This window comes from Tiliqua scincoides, chromosome 5 (assembly GCF_035046505.1).
Source record: "Tiliqua scincoides isolate rTilSci1 chromosome 5, rTilSci1.hap2, whole genome shotgun sequence".
NCBI lineage: Eukaryota > Metazoa > Chordata > Lepidosauria > Squamata > Scincidae > Tiliqua > Tiliqua scincoides.
In genome coordinates this window covers 76,844,538-76,859,889 of record NC_089825.1, presented here as the reverse complement: position 1 = coordinate 76,859,889, position 15,352 = coordinate 76,844,538, and the positions used below count along the sequence as shown (strand labels likewise).

Genomic DNA, 15,352 nt, shown 5'->3' with positions numbered 1-15,352 from the left:
GCCGATACTACCCCAGTCCTGATCCACCCTGCCCTATCTCCCCCCTGTTCCTCCTCTTTTCCAATCCATTCTGCCCCCTCCCCATGTTCCTCCAACCCCCTGCATAAACACACCAGGACCAGTGGGCATCCCTGGTCCTCTGGCATACAGACCTGGCCACTTGCTACTTGCCGCAGCGGTCAGGCTGCACTGAATGGCTTGTCACCTTTTGAGACAGCCTTAAAGGGCCTTATGCCACCATAACAAGTGTTCTGGTGGCACTTGGAATTAGGACATTACTCTGCTTATGGAAATTCTAAGTTTTCAAAAAAATTATACTATTTTAGAAGGAGTGGAATGGGGAGGGAAGAGAAATTATAAATTTGTCAGTAGTGCGATCCCACCACCGCATGTCCCAAACCACTAGAGAAATTCTGCCCAAAATCAGGAAAGCGAAAAGCCTGCTCACAAAAAAGCCTAAACATTTTAGGGTGTCAGATTTGGTAGTTAACACCAAACATGCACACAGCCCTTCTCCAGACCTATCCCAGTTCTGTCACTCACTTTCAGCAGGCACTGGATGGAAGACCTTCAGAAAAGCAGGAATACTTTGATTCCCCATTTGCTGCATGCCTGGGCAATTTGTTACAAATGGGAAGAGCTAGAAACATCAATACCTGTAGATGCTGTTGAAACTGGAGGAAACCCAAAGGCTTGGGTGCTTGGTGGGGGAACCATGGGGCTAAAGGGTTCATTTTCAGAGGTGGCACCCACCGACGATGTTTGGACAGGAGACATTACAGACTGTCCAGGGCTGGAGCAGCCAAGATCTGAAACAAATGGAGTGTTCAAGCCTGGTGCATATATTCATAATCACTTCCTGCTTCCTCTTAATTTGTACACCATAATGGTTGATTCCCCCCCCCCCCCCCCCACACACACACACCTTTTCTAGCCTAACTTCTTGCTGATATGCTAGTTTTTTGACATGGGAAAACATTCCCTCCCTTGAATGCTAAAGTGATAGAGTCCCAAGAGAAATTGCAATTCTTTAAAAGGATAAATCAGCTGTAAAATAGATTAGAATCCCCACCATCTGTATGTGTGTATTTGAAATGGTGGGAAAAATTCACCCTTTCATCATTCTGATGGGGGGTTTGACAGAACTAAAAGGCAAACATCTGGATCCCTTGCCCCTCTCCCTTTATCCCATTCAACTGGACTACTACACTGATTGATTATCCCTGGTGAAAATGAGCAGTTGCATGCTGTTGTGAACCAGTGTGCATACATACTAATCTGGCATAAGGAAGGCATTTGATGACATACCGCTAAGAGAGGAGGACGAAGAGATGGAACGTGAGAGGCCTTGTAGTGGCAGTTCACCCTAAAATAAGACAGAAAAAATATTTTCATTGGGCAGGGAAGAATGTACTCTCCACTCTCCAAACCATGACACATGAAAGAAAGGCACACCTACATACAGGACTAGTTTGCTAGCAGCAGAGTTTAATTTGAGCTAAGATTTAAATCTGGGATGTGTGAAATTATTTTAAAAGCACACTGCTGAACATGTGTAAAGTGCCACTTCCTTTTCAGTGAGGGACCACAATGAACCTTCCTTGGAGAGGGGAAAAGTGGGATACAAATTTCAAATAAATAAAAAGAAATAACTCTATGTTTATGGTTGCTTAATAGGATTGGTATGTGTGGCTTTCAGGCAAACATGCGCTCTGATCCTCTTCTTTGTGGAAATGACAATCATGACAAAAGTGGAACTAACATTTCAGAGCTTAGGGACAGGAGGATCAGGGTGAGTGTGAGAAGCAGAAGGCCATCAGAAGGGGGGGGCTTATGTTCAAAGCACTGTCACTGTGCAACCTTCAATGGGCCAGGGAGGTGGGGGAAGGGAGTGTAAACCACTATCTAGTTAAATAAAACCTGACAAAGCACTTTAGGCGTGTGCCTAAAATGCATTTTGGACTCAGGCCCAGGTTAAGTATCAATATAGTGGTTCAGAAATCTCAAGAGATCACTGTTTGGCTGCCTATCCCAATTCCTCTCAGACTCACTGAGACTCCATCAGCAGCCAAAGTAGGGGGCACGCTCTGCACTTGAGGGCTGCCCAGAGGTCCCTGGTTTTTGTTCCGCTCATCTTTGCTTAGAAAGGTCTCCACACGCTGGACAATATCACGGATTCTCCTGATGAATCCATCTTGTTCAGATTTCAGGATGAACTCCCTGGCAACCTGGAGAGACCAGGAAGACAGTGAGGCAAAAACAGCATTAAGGTTAACCCCACACATCCAAACTGAGTAAAAAACCCATGTTCTCACCATGACAGCTGCAATTTCCTCAGGGCTGTCTCCATCCAAGTCAAATTTGAAGGTTACCATCTTGTTATTATATGTTTGTAGTTGACATTCAACCACCCGGTCATTCTGGTCTGAGATCTGCACACATGAGGGGTTGACATTAGGATTGCAAACTGATCCATGCCTGGGGTGTCAGCTGATGGTATAGTTTTAAAATCAAGAAACCAGATTTGGAGAAACCAGGTGTATGTGCTACTACTGTGTACCCCAGTGGTTCCCAAACTGTGGGTCATGACAGCTGACAAAGTGCTAAAATAAAGGTGCAGGCCGGTGCCAGCTGTGCTAAAAATAAAGTTATGGTGCTAAAAATAAAGTTGTAGACCAGCACCAGCAGAACCGCAGAGCATTCTGGGGTGCTACCCAGCAACCACAAGGCATTCTGGGGTGCTAAAAAGATTGGGAAGCACTGGTTTACATAGTAGTGTAATAAATACATCAGGTTCCAAATACATGTTTGTGAAAGTATGCAGTTGCTATAATACGGGAACGGCACCACATATAATTACAAAAACACCAAGTTCTAGCACTTAACTGTGTCAGTTCTTAATGGAACAAGATTGTTTTGAAAGCAGTCCCTGAAGTATATTAGTCTTCAGACAGGCACAAATGTAACCATTAGAAGCCGTTGTTTCAAAAAGACAAATTAGTTCCACCCACAGACCATTTTACTTAAGAAAAGGAGAATTTCTAGAATATTTACAAAGGCAAACTCCAGGTTCTCATGCTTGCAAGTCAGGTGTCAATCTTACATGATACACTTAAGAGTTTCAGTTTAAAGAAAACAATATGTTTCTGAAAGGATTACGGCTGAAATCTTATGCACACTTACCTGGGAGTAGGTCCCATTGAGTGGGACTTAGTAAACATGCATAGGATTGCACTATTAGGTGCTTTCCAACACTGACATAAGGGCAATGAAGCTCCAAGGTAAGGGAACAAACATTCTCTTACTTTGAGGAGGCCTCCGTGAGTGACACCCAACTGCAGGATGCATCACATGTCCCATTAGTACTGCTATGTCAGTGCAATGTCAGTGCTGGAAAGCACTAACATAAGGGGTTAGGATTGCGCCCTTAGTTACTCTCCTGTCCTGTCCCTGTGATTCTGGAAAAAGGGAAAAAGTTCTGATACTGTACCCCCACCCATGGAGTCTTTGAAGATGGGGGAGGTTTGGCTGTTGCTCATTGCTAATGAGATATATTAGAGCCAAACTAGAAAAGAAGCTATGTGCATCAGTGAGGGGCTTGTTTTAGGTGGAAAACAGCAGTGTCCTAGAGTCCTGATTCAGACTGGGACTGTGCTAGGGAGCTATGGGGTGTTCTGCCCTTAAATTTTCCTGTCAGATAATGTCAAATAATTTTCCTGTCAAATTATTTGCTACTATGGCATTTTCAAGAAGGATATTCATTGGGAAAATGGTATGGGGATAAACATCATCCCTGGCCTTCATGCCACAGTTCAAATCCAGGTTGGGATCCCACACAACTGCTATTCGATAACTCAAAGAAGCTCCTGACTAGGTGATGATGCACTGAATGGCCCATCCAATCTGGTCACTAGCCTGATACTTTGTCCAATACCCAGTAGGTGGGGACAGCACAGCTATAGCTCTTGTTGTAATAGAAGGAAACATATGTTAAATGCTGGGAAACATATGCTAAATATAATATTACCCTGACTGATTTGGTAACCCAACATTCTTTTAAGCAACTGCACACAGTCCTGACTCTCCATGGGATTTGTGTGCTTTACATGGCTGTGTGGTATATTCTGTTTGGAAACAAAAATAGTATACAAGCAAAATAGCATGAGAGGGCTGAACTTAGCCACAATTAGGGGAAATGGGCACAAGCAAGCTAGAGGAAGACGTTTGCCAGACAAAAAGGGCAATCAGTACTGTGACACATTCCACCAGAAATAGCAATGTTATGGTTGCTATTTAAGAACATTTAACAGACAATGTGAAAGGTGGTGGTTTATTGCTTAAAAAAAATTGTTCTGTACTTGAGTGAAGATGGAATTGAAGGATGGAAGGGAACGGAATTTACAGTAAAGCCCTAAATTGCTGGGGTGAGACTACCTAAAATTATCATGTCCTCCTCTACGATCCTTATAGTCTATTGGGTGAAGAAGAGTCCTTGCAAGTCCATTCTTCATCTAAGGCTGCAATCCTCTACAATACTTTCCTGGGAGTAAGTCAAGAAGAGCATAATGGAACTTACTTCTGAGTAGACATTCATTAAATTGCATTGTAAGGCATGACGGGTGGGAATGCATGAGAGGGTCTTTTTGTGATGGGTGCCCCTGCATGGGCTATTTGCCCTAGGGGAAAAAACTTCCATTGGCTCCAATTTTTCCCCCAGGATAAGTAGCAAGCTCTGCAATTGGACCCTCCGTAGCTGCAGCTTGACTTAAAGCCAGGCCAAGGCATAACTGAAAAAAAATAGCACTCACATTCGTGATGCGTAGACGAGATCGGGCACGGCGACGCAGAAGCTTTCCAGGCCCCCTCTTGGCCAAGGGCTTCACTCTACGTTCACCTGTAGAGAGACCCTCGTAGCCATCGCTCAAGCCAGATGCCACATCTGATGTGTAACTGTTTGCCAGTGACCAAAGCAAGAAGTGAAACTTTAGCAAACACAGCCAGTCTGGCCACATCACAAAATACCTCTCGTCTTATTGCCTGTCTGTGCTGCCCTTTTGCTTAGGCAACAAAGAATTACTTTAGTTTAACAAATGTTACTCCTGCTCAGAGAGAGGAGAGGGAAAGAGTCTGGATTCATCTTTAAGAAGGAGGGTAGAGTGTCCCATCATATTCATTCTACCCTATCCCAGTGAAATGACAGGATATCCTCACAAGAGTTAAACAAACATGAACAAACAAACATAAAAATTCCAGGGTGTGAGCACTGTAGGGAATGGAATGGGGGTGTGGGTGGGAGAATAATAAAGTGCTTGCAAACAGCACACATTCCTGAATAACCCCAAGCCTGCAGAAAAGCCCTCAGCAGCTATCCAGCTACACCATTCTTACCTGTCCACAGGGGAGGAGAAGTCACTGGTGGAGACTGAGACTGGGTTATGGCTCACAGCAATGCTCTGTGGATGTAAAGAACAATCCAAATAAAGTTACAAGGCCAATTCTAGCCTTCCCCAACTCCAAATGTATGTGCCTCTTTCAATATGGCTGTCTGTACAAGGGATAGCACTGCCACTCACTGAAGCAAAGGAATGCTCAAGGGTGGTTGCTGGGATGAGGAGACTCTGAGGCACATTGGGAAACTCCACAAATCCAGAGGAACTCAGGTATCCATCAGTTTCACAGTCAGCTACGAAAAAAGACAGAAAAAGGATGGATGTAAAAGATCCATTTTAAAAGATCAGGAGACTTGATGTCCAATTTGATGGCCCCACAACCTGCCCAGCTCACTGATAACTTTGTCCCAGCATCTCAGCAAAGGTAAAACATGGAAGTTCACTTGGGATCAGCTTGAAAAAGTGGCAAAAAATTTCTCTGGTAGTCATGATTATTTGATCTGCTTTCACTAGCCATGAAGAAAGTCAAGCACCAAATGTCCACATCTGAGCTGGAAGTCGTGCTCAGATAGCCCTCTGGTTTCTGAATTTTCATCAGATGTTGCCCTCAAATTTTGTAGCTTTACCTCCACAGTTTTCTTCAAAAAATTTTCTTCAAAAAAAATTCAAGCTGAGTACTCAGGATACTCAAATCTACTGTCAACCCAAATTTCACAATATTGCAATATGACTGTGAACACAGGAAACACATACAGCCTGGCTCATGGCAAATTATTGCCATGGCAAAGTATTGCTCATGGCAAAGCAGCCCCCGACCCCCGTATCTGTAGACTTGGTTCCAGTTATCTGCAGTTCCCAAATTCCTCCGGTCACCTCCTGTTGCCTCCATCACTCATAACTCATCAGTTTCACGTAGGGCAGTGGGAACAAATCCCCCACAGAAACAAGGGGGACCTTGGTACTATGCTAAGATGGAGGGAAGTTTCTCAGGAGAGAGAGCTATTACACATACACGTGGCAGAAGAATAGCCATGCCGGTACAAAAAGGGTTGGTGCTGGTCAACCTCAGGCTCCTCTGGTTCTGGGGGAAAGGTTGGACCAAGCGCTGAGTCCCCAGATCCAGGCGTAGCAGGTGCAGATAGCTGAGCTGGGCTGAGAAGCGGAGGGGAATCCAGCTCCAACATGCGCAAGATATCTGGAGATGATGTTGATGCCTGTTCATGCCGTTTCTGCTCCTCTTGAGCCCGCCTTGCCTTTTCACGCTGGCGTTTGATGGCCAGCACACGCTCACGGACTGCTTTGGCCACCAGCTTATAGTCTGCCTCACATACAAAGCCCAAGACCACCTGTGGGAGAAGGGGGTAGAAAAGACGGAGATTAGAAAGGAATGTTGGGCAAGTTTGTGCACCTTGTCTGGTCAAGCACAAGGCCACCTGAGCACACTCAGGCAGCCAGCTTCACAGCACAGAGAGGTACTAGAACCCTCAAAGCCAAGACCTGTGTTATCTTTTCTCTTTATTGATCAAGATTTGCAGAAGAAAAGCCTGTTGAATTAGAAGTTCACCTAGTACAGCATTCAGTTTTCCACAGTGACCTACCAGCAACTTCTGGGAAGCCTAGAAGCAGGAGAGAAGACTCCCCTGTAACTGGCATTCAGGGGCATAATGCCCCTGAACCTGCAGCTAAGGCATAGCCAACATGACTTAGAAGCCATTGATAGATCCATTTTCCATCAGAGTGTCCAATTCCCTTTTAAAACCATCCAAGCCAGTAGCCCATCACTGCATCTTGCACCCCCTAAATTCCATTATACACTCTGTGTGAAATTAATAAGGTGGTCTGTGCTTCTTTTTGTCTGTCCTAAGTACCCCACCAATCAGGTTCACTTACTGACTTCAGGTTCTAGTTATCAGGCTCCCTTGAGCCTTGGCACTTTCCATTTTTCCAATTAATCTACCACCCTTCCCCCACTTCCCTGTCCACAAGCTTCTTCAAATTCCTAAGCACCCTGCAGTCCTCCTCACCCATCTCCCAACCCCACTCCAGTAAATCATAGAAAGATGTACCATTTCCTGGGCAACCTCCTCAGCCACGTCCTTATAGAGCTCAAAACGAAACTCCAGGGCATTGTTGTCCTTGTACTTCCCATGCAGCTTTTTGGTGTCATCCATCCGAAGCCAAAGCTTCAGGTTGGACTTCACTCCATCATCCTCTTCAGCCAGCTCCACATGGACTCCCGTGTCCTCCTGGAAGAAGGAGTGATCTAAAAGATCCTGGATGGTGTATCTATAAGGAGAGCAGGCAGAATGATTAGAAATCAGACTGCAGAACTAAGGTAAGAGGGTGATAGAGAGTGAACCCTATCAGATCCAAGGGGGTGTATTGCCTGGGAAACTGATTAGTACACAGGCACAGAAGTGCTCCCATTGCACGGATGTGCTTATTAAAATTTTGCTTCCTAAAATCCTCTTCAGAGATAAGCAAATATATTCATGAATATCTGATGTATGTGATTTTCTATGAGGCTGTGATTTAAAATAACAAATCTGAACTATTGTGGAATTTGCCTTCTATTCTAGTTTTTTTTAAGTTATTGATGCTGCCCCCTTGCTTTTCCCCAACAATCTCAGTCTTCCTATTAAACTTTCTAGCCCCTAAGGCAGTGGTTCCCAAACTGTGAGCTGTGGCTCCCTCGGGAGGCACAGAAACCAGCCAGGAGAGCAGAGAAACTCTCTTGGAAAACCCACTGCCCTGTACAATGTATAGGATTGTAGCCCTAATGGAGAGTGGCAGCCAATGGCCCAGTAGGTCAAGGGAGCTGCCAGTCGAAAAAGTTTGGGAACCACTGCCCTAGGGTGATGGCAGAAGTTCATAAGCAATTAATATTGAAAATGTAATCACCTAAAAGTAAAAGTGATGTGTGTAATTAAAAAAAAGCAAAGAGACAAAGAGCAAAGGGTATGTGTCATACCCTTCTCTGAAGCATGACATAACAAATAAGGATGCCGGGATAGGGTTTCCAATTGTCAGGGTCAGGCTTCTATATTCCCTTCTCCCACTCCACATGTGGCTCCTAGTTCCTACCCCATACCAACTCAAGGCTTTTTTTGTCTTTTTGCCAAAATATTCTGGAATTTTAAGAAAAGAAGAATCTAAACATTGAAAATCTGAATAAATTATGCAAAATATATTACCTGCATAATTTACTCCAAAGTGCACAGCTGTAGCAGACTTCAGGCCATGCTAGAGGCTGTGCTGTGCCCTACCTCTCATTCTTGTTCATCCGGATGCAGCCCTCAATGATCTCCTTCAGTTCAGGCACCTTCACCTTGTAGAAACTGTTGGGCTTCATGCCCTGTGACAAGAAGTGACAGAGGGGCTGGCTCAGACAGGGCCAGGGAGTGGGAGGTGGGCAGAAACTGGGGCAGCTGGGGGCTTGCAAGCTCACTGTTCCCCAGGAAAAACCCTTGGTCTACAGACACCCCAGCAGCCCAGCCCTAAAGAAAAGATGTATTGGTTGTGTTTTCACATCCTTCTCTGCTACCCATCAGTAGGGCTTTAACTGAGACAGACTGAGAGCCAGAACTGTTTTGAATAACAGGAGCATGTGCATTTTTACCTCTACTACTGACTAAGCATGGATGATCCAGTCATCTGGATATAAGGAATAGGATCACTAAGTAGGAAACTATGAGTTCTAGGCAAACTTGATTCTTTGCAACACCTCTATTGTTATAACAAAACCAAAGTGCTAAAATACACAGTGCCCAAACACACCCACGCTGGCAGCCTACCAGGAAGATTTGAAACACGACTGTGATTATTCCACAGCAAACCAGCAGAGTACTTGTCATATAACATTTTCTAGCCTCTTAAAACAAAGAAAAACATGAGTGTCTGGTGCTTATGGTGTTGGAGAACAGCTTGCAACAGTGAGAAAGGTTGTAAGTTAAGGCCAAAGATATGTCAAATGCGTCATCACCTAGTTTGCTTTAGAAGTTGTATGGAAGCCCAATCTGGGTTGGGCTTAGAGGTAAGAGATTTTTAATTCTTATTTCAATGCTGTCTTCTTGCTCAAAATTTTCCTTAAACTTGTCACTTGTTTTAATAACACCTTGGGGAATTGATAGCAGATGAGAGGAGGTAACCAGGTAAGCTGCAAGGTGTAAAGGGTTAAACCCCCCCACCCACCCATGTTGTAGTCCTGATACACACACAGGTTCCTATATTTTTATTTGAAAGTAACTTCCAAATTAGAGGATGATAAATTTAGGGCGCAACCCTAACCCATGTTCTCACACTGACATAAGGGCAATGCAACTTCGAGGTAAGGGAACAAACATTGCTTTACCTTGAGGAGGTCTCCATGACTGCCCCCCAACTGCCGGATGCAGCACATGCCGCACTGGCACAGCTATGTCAGTGCTGAAAAGTTGGTTAGGATTGCGCCCTTAATGTCATATCTAAGTTGGCCAAATTTGGGTTGGATAAGGCTCCTTTCCCAACAGTTGTATCTATGTGGGATTCAGCAACAACCTGACATACTCCTGTGGCTATTTTTCATTGGCCCTCAAAGCCTACCGCAAAATTCATATCCTTTCTCCTTCTAAACTCAGAGAAACAACAAACAATTCCAGATACTGGAACATTGCATTATGCAAGTACGTGCAAGTTTGTGTAAACATCCCCCAGCACATAGGAGTGTGGAGAGGCATTCTTTGTGGCTGCTCCTTATCTGTGCAACTCCCACCCTTACACAACATTACAGCCCCCCCCCCCTTTATGACAAATGACAACACTGGAAGGGATGGAGCCACAACTGGTAAGAGAAAGGGGTCAGCCCAAGCTTCCTGTGAAAATAGGGGTGGTGCTCTCACCGAGGTGACTTTGCGATAGATCTGAGCTGCATTCTGGCATTCCGAGTAGGGGTACTCTGAGGTTGCCATCTCCAGCATGCACATGCCAAAGGCATAAACATCTACAGCTTCGTCATACTTCTCCTCATACATCTCTGGAGCCATGAATTCTGGTGTTCCTGGGAGAGGGGAAAGGAAGGGCTTTAAGCCAAGACTTTAGCAAAACATACTGTATAACTATCAACCACCAGTTCCTCCCACTACTCCCTTGACCTGCAATAGGTTCCGCTAATGACGTAGTGTAGACATTCCATTACGCACATCACAGTATGCAAACAGGCTTCCAAGAATTTCCAGGTCACACTTTAAGGTGCAGGTTTCAGCAATAAAGAGCTAGAGCCCAGCATGCCCCCTAAGATTATCAGTATTTAATGCCTCCACAACAGTATTTCCATTCAACCCACTCTCAATCCATCAAAGTACCTATGACACTCTTGGCAAATGATGCACGCTTCAGCGTGGCCAGACCAAGATCCCCGATTTTGACTGAGCCAGTGGGACCCGTGATGAAGACATTGTCACACTTCAGATCACGGTGGATGATTGGGGGAGAGCGCGTGTGCAGGAAATGCAGCCCCCGCAGGATCTGCCTACTCCAGCGCTGGAGCACCTTCAGCTTCATCTCCTTGAAGCGTTTCAGGTATCTATAAAAAGAGGGTGGCGTCAGACTCAGGCCACTCTACAATAACCACCAGATGTAGGTCCCACCATTGAGGAACAGGACAAAGTAAGGGTTTGGATCCCATAACATGATTCTAAGAAATACCTCTTTGCTGCCTTGAATTATTTTCTATTACAGACTGTTCCAACAATAGATGCGAAAAATGATCAACCCAGATTCCATGCCCGCTGCTGGCACTCACTGTGCCAAACCTACAGCTAAGATATAGGATGCCACTACCTCCCCTTGCAGAAATCAAGAAGCAAAACGGTTTCTGCATTGGACTTTAAAGGTGCAGCTTTAACTGAGTGACAAATGCCCTGTTCTCTTTCCAAGTTCTGCTGTCAGGCCATCAGGTAGAAATCAACAGAACATCCCTGCTGAAATGTCAGAAAGGAGGAAGTGGGTTATTCCCACTTGCAAGATTAGGCTAGGCCGTCCCCTTTCCATATGAGGACTTGGGGCTCAAGGGTACTGCTACCATTATCCAATCCAACACTAAGGGCCTAGTAACACATGACAGATTACTACACATTGTTGTTTGGAGACAATAGTTATGGGGGCCCCACTTTCTTCTAACCACCATTACCCAGTGGGTTCCATACTCACGTTTTGAGGGTGCCAGATGTCATGAGTTCTGTGACCAGCACAATGCAGACCTGCCCTTTGACAGAAGATTTCCATGAATCATAGAAGCGGACTATATTAGGGTGCTGGAGTCCTTTTAGCATTTCCACCTCCTCACTGAAGCGCTGTCTCTCCACTTTGGACAGTTTCCGTGTCTAAAAAGAGAGAGGAAGAAGAAGGAAGCATAAGAGCCACGCAACCATCTTTAACATAGCCAAATTCACACAAATCTAGTGAGCTTTTAAAATTCAAATCTGAAATGTCAAAACCTAAAAAGCCTCAATTTTCATTTCAAAAGATAAGTTTTGAGGGGTTATTTTAATAACCCTTTAACACTTACAAAATTTAAGACACTCTTGTTACCCCAGTTTTGCACAGTGCCTCACCACTGCATGTAAGCAGCCCCTCTCACTCCCCTGCAAAGCCTCTGGGTTGCTAGAGGAAAATGGAGGTGATGCCTCCGTTTTGCTCTAGTGACCCAGAATGGCCCCAAAGGGGAGGGGAGGGGTTGCTTGCATGCTATAGTGAGGCACTGTGCAAAACTTAGTGCTTTGCACCCCCTCTAGTTATGCTACTAGTGCTACCTTTCAAAGAATTATAGCCAGTTTTTCTTTTGTTTTACATGTTTTACATCAAGTAGCTTTCACTAATTATGGTCTGTTTAAAAATTCTGCATTTCTATTAGTGGAAGAGAACTCAAATGAGGAGAATTTAATAAATGCTCCCCCTACGTTTCGTTCATAACTGACAACAACTGACAACAAACTGACAACAACTTCTTCAAGGCAGACACAGCCTTACCCATCTCATGGGCACACCAATCTTTTCTTCCTATTCACTGAGAATGAACTGATGGAAACTGGGGGGGAGGGGGGAACAGGAGAAGGAACAGAGATTTAGGCCTGATCTATAAATGCAGCTGAATCATGAGGTGGAATACTGAGGAGCTAGAATGGACTGCACCATTCCAGCCTGCAGGTAGGAGATTACATTTTTTAAAATGTTCCTTCATTTTAGAGACTCCATGCAAATAGAAAACCAGCACAGAAGGGACAAAGCTGAGCTGGAACATTACTTGCTCCTTGTCTATTTGCGGGGAGCTGTTTTACTTGGAGGAGTACCTTTAAGTAGTATACTCATTTACCATTCCAAGTGCCACACTCCATTCTGCCACCTCATTACTGTCTCATTCTGCTGCATATGTAGACCCTGGTTTAGGGCCAAACCAGATGTGATAATGGACATGAACATTAAACATTTTGGAAATAACAGCTGGTCACTTCTAGATTGAAACTACAGCATGGGGAAAAGGAAGGTAACTCCTACCCTCCGTGCTGCTTTTGCAGTGAAAACTGCCATTTGTCAGACAGGAAAAATACACATCCACACATTAGTAATGCCCCCTAGCGGTAATTATAGGTTATTGTATGCTGGCTGCACTTTAAACAAATAGTAAAAAATAATACGTATTGTCCCTTAATTCTTATTGCTTCAGGTTACTCCTGCTATGTATTTAGGTTATTTTTTTATTGAAAGCTACTGATTTATGCATTTTAAACATGTTGTGCTCTTCATAATCAGCCATTACCCAAATATGCATTTTAACTTCTTTTCTGATCTGCACTATATTTTATACTTGCTGCTAATTTTAGTTTTAATTGCTCTCTGTTGTAATTACAACATTACATTGTTGTAACGTGCCTTGGAAATTCAGTATTGAATGATTTGGGGAGAGGAAGGAACAAGCCTATTACAATTATGGACAGGGGAGATAAGATGTTGGGGATCAATCTGGTCAAGTGAGAGGAAGGGGGGTGTCAGACATTTAACACCTATCTCTCTTCCCAGTCTTTCTCTCAGTAACATAGGGCTTCATGGGGGGAGGGCTCATTTTATTCTGTAGCAGGCTGCCATATATTCAGAGCTTGTCACAAGAGCATGTGTGTTGGACAGAGAGCGTGTCGGCCTCCTGGGATCTGGCACTGCCTGGTTTATACCAACCTTCCTTCCAAGTACCAGAATTGCAGTCCCTGAGGGAACACTGGTCGTTTCAACCATTTTTAAAAAAAAAAAGGCAGGGAAAGATGCACTCTCCAACAGATCCAACCATCACGTTTATTGCCTTTTTTGGGGAGGGGGGGGTCCCTGATTAATTCACAGCCTAATCCTAACTTGCGCTGGAACAGGCAGGCCTGCACTGTATCCAGTGAAGTTTGGGGCCGAAAGCAGCACAGCCTGAAAAAAGGGGAATTGCTTCTCCTTACCCTGTGCTGCACTGCAGTAGACCCAATGAGTCTACTCAGATCTGAGCCACCTCTCAAACGCTGCTGCCCGGGAACAGGGTTCAGGATTTGGCATAACCGCTGGATCCTGGCTCTGCCTCCCACTCCCCACCTGTCCGCCCCCAGGAACACCTTTAGCCTGCCCTTCCCTGCCCCAGAACGCCTCCCTCCAACCTCCTCCCTGCCCTCACCACACTCCCCCTAACCCCTGTGCTGGCCAAGCTCAGCTGGCACAACTCATCCTGTCCCCGTGGGAAGTCTGTTGCACGCCTGTGCGCTGGCCCAACTCCCAGGAGAGTGGTGCAAAAGTGATCAACGGCACTTTTGTGACACTCTTGGGCTGGAGCAAGGGACTTGCACCGGCCCATGTCCCTGTTACAACTGCATCCTCACTTCCAATTGTAGAGAAGGGGAGCTAGAGGGGTGCTTCAGCCCAATTTCCTCTAAGTTTGATTCCATGAATGTCAGCTGCAAAAAGGATGAATGCAGCTTTTCACAGCCAAAGAGCAAAACAGCACCGTAAAATGTCCTTCCCAGCTGCTCCATCATCACCACGTTCTTACACATCTCCAGCAATGAGCCTCCCCAAGTTGTGCTAGCTCCCTCTCAGTTCTGACAGACAGCAGTGAACAAGGCCAAGAGGTATATAGTCCAGGGACAGGGAAGAACTAATCAAATGCCAAGTCACTGACTTCATTTTGCAGCTCTTGGAAGGGGAGTGAATTCTAGGAAGCCTAAGGAGGGGTGATGAGCCAGGTGCCTGACTTCATTTTGCAGCCACTGAAGGTGAGCCCCCAGCAGCAATGCCTTGGGAAGGATGTGGGTTTGGGGTGGTGGTGGTAATGGCCTAGCCAACCTCCATAACCCTCCTCACTCGCACACCATGTTCTCTCTAATTGCTGCTGCCTCGTGTGGTGCAGCTGGCCTCTCTCTGAAATAGGTGCACCGAGGGGGGAGGGGGAGGCAGCTATTCGTGAAGGGCAATGGCAAGGATCCAGTTCTCTCTCCTGCCAAGCCAGAATTGGACCCCAGCTGGGCAGGTGCCAAAACCACTGCCGCCACCGAGCTTGCTGCTCCAGCCGGTTGCCGCTGGAACAGAGGAGGCCATTTGACTTGGAGGAACTGGCTGTGAAAAGAAGCCTCCTAAAGTGAATGTGAGAGTACGTGTGCCTGAGAGAGCAAGCGGGAATACGAGCATTGCAAACAAACACAGCAGCTCATGCCTCCCACCATCCCAAAATGAGCTCAGCAGGAAAAATGAACTCGATGTATTTAAAAGTGGCAATTTTCCGAGGGAGCTGATGTCTGCGGTGGCCAGGTGCCCTCCTGTTGAGCCACGCTGCCTCCACGTGCCTGTGGGAACCGCCTCGCTTCCCCATTGGCCAGGACCTCTGTGGTGGAGTTGGGGGTGGATCATATTTTTACACTTCGGGGTGTTTATGAAGGCTTGCTACAGATGCAGCTGTGTGCTGTCAG

General features: G+C 45.5%; 1 protein-coding gene across 1 annotated transcript in view; it reads right to left on the bottom strand.

Annotated features, from left to right (window-relative positions):
• Window positions 1-15,352, bottom strand: part of WNK4 (WNK lysine deficient protein kinase 4) — a 35,087-nt gene that overhangs the window by 7,921 nt on the left and 11,814 nt on the right. The window contains exons 2-14 of the mRNA XM_066629215.1: window positions 11,577-11,749; window positions 10,730-10,950; window positions 10,268-10,425; window positions 8,657-8,745; window positions 7,457-7,676; window positions 6,403-6,736; window positions 5,574-5,683; window positions 5,389-5,453; window positions 4,809-4,950; window positions 2,316-2,432; window positions 2,052-2,228; window positions 1,309-1,366; window positions 657-809 (exon numbers count right to left, since the gene is read on the bottom strand). Of these exons, the coding sequence (XP_066485312.1) occupies window positions 657-809; window positions 1,309-1,366; window positions 2,052-2,228; window positions 2,316-2,432; window positions 4,809-4,950; window positions 5,389-5,453; window positions 5,574-5,683; window positions 6,403-6,736; window positions 7,457-7,676; window positions 8,657-8,745; window positions 10,268-10,425; window positions 10,730-10,950; window positions 11,577-11,749 (2,017 nt within the window). The remainder of the gene's footprint in view (window positions 1-656; window positions 810-1,308; window positions 1,367-2,051; window positions 2,229-2,315; window positions 2,433-4,808; window positions 4,951-5,388; window positions 5,454-5,573; window positions 5,684-6,402; window positions 6,737-7,456; window positions 7,677-8,656; window positions 8,746-10,267; window positions 10,426-10,729; window positions 10,951-11,576; window positions 11,750-15,352) is intronic.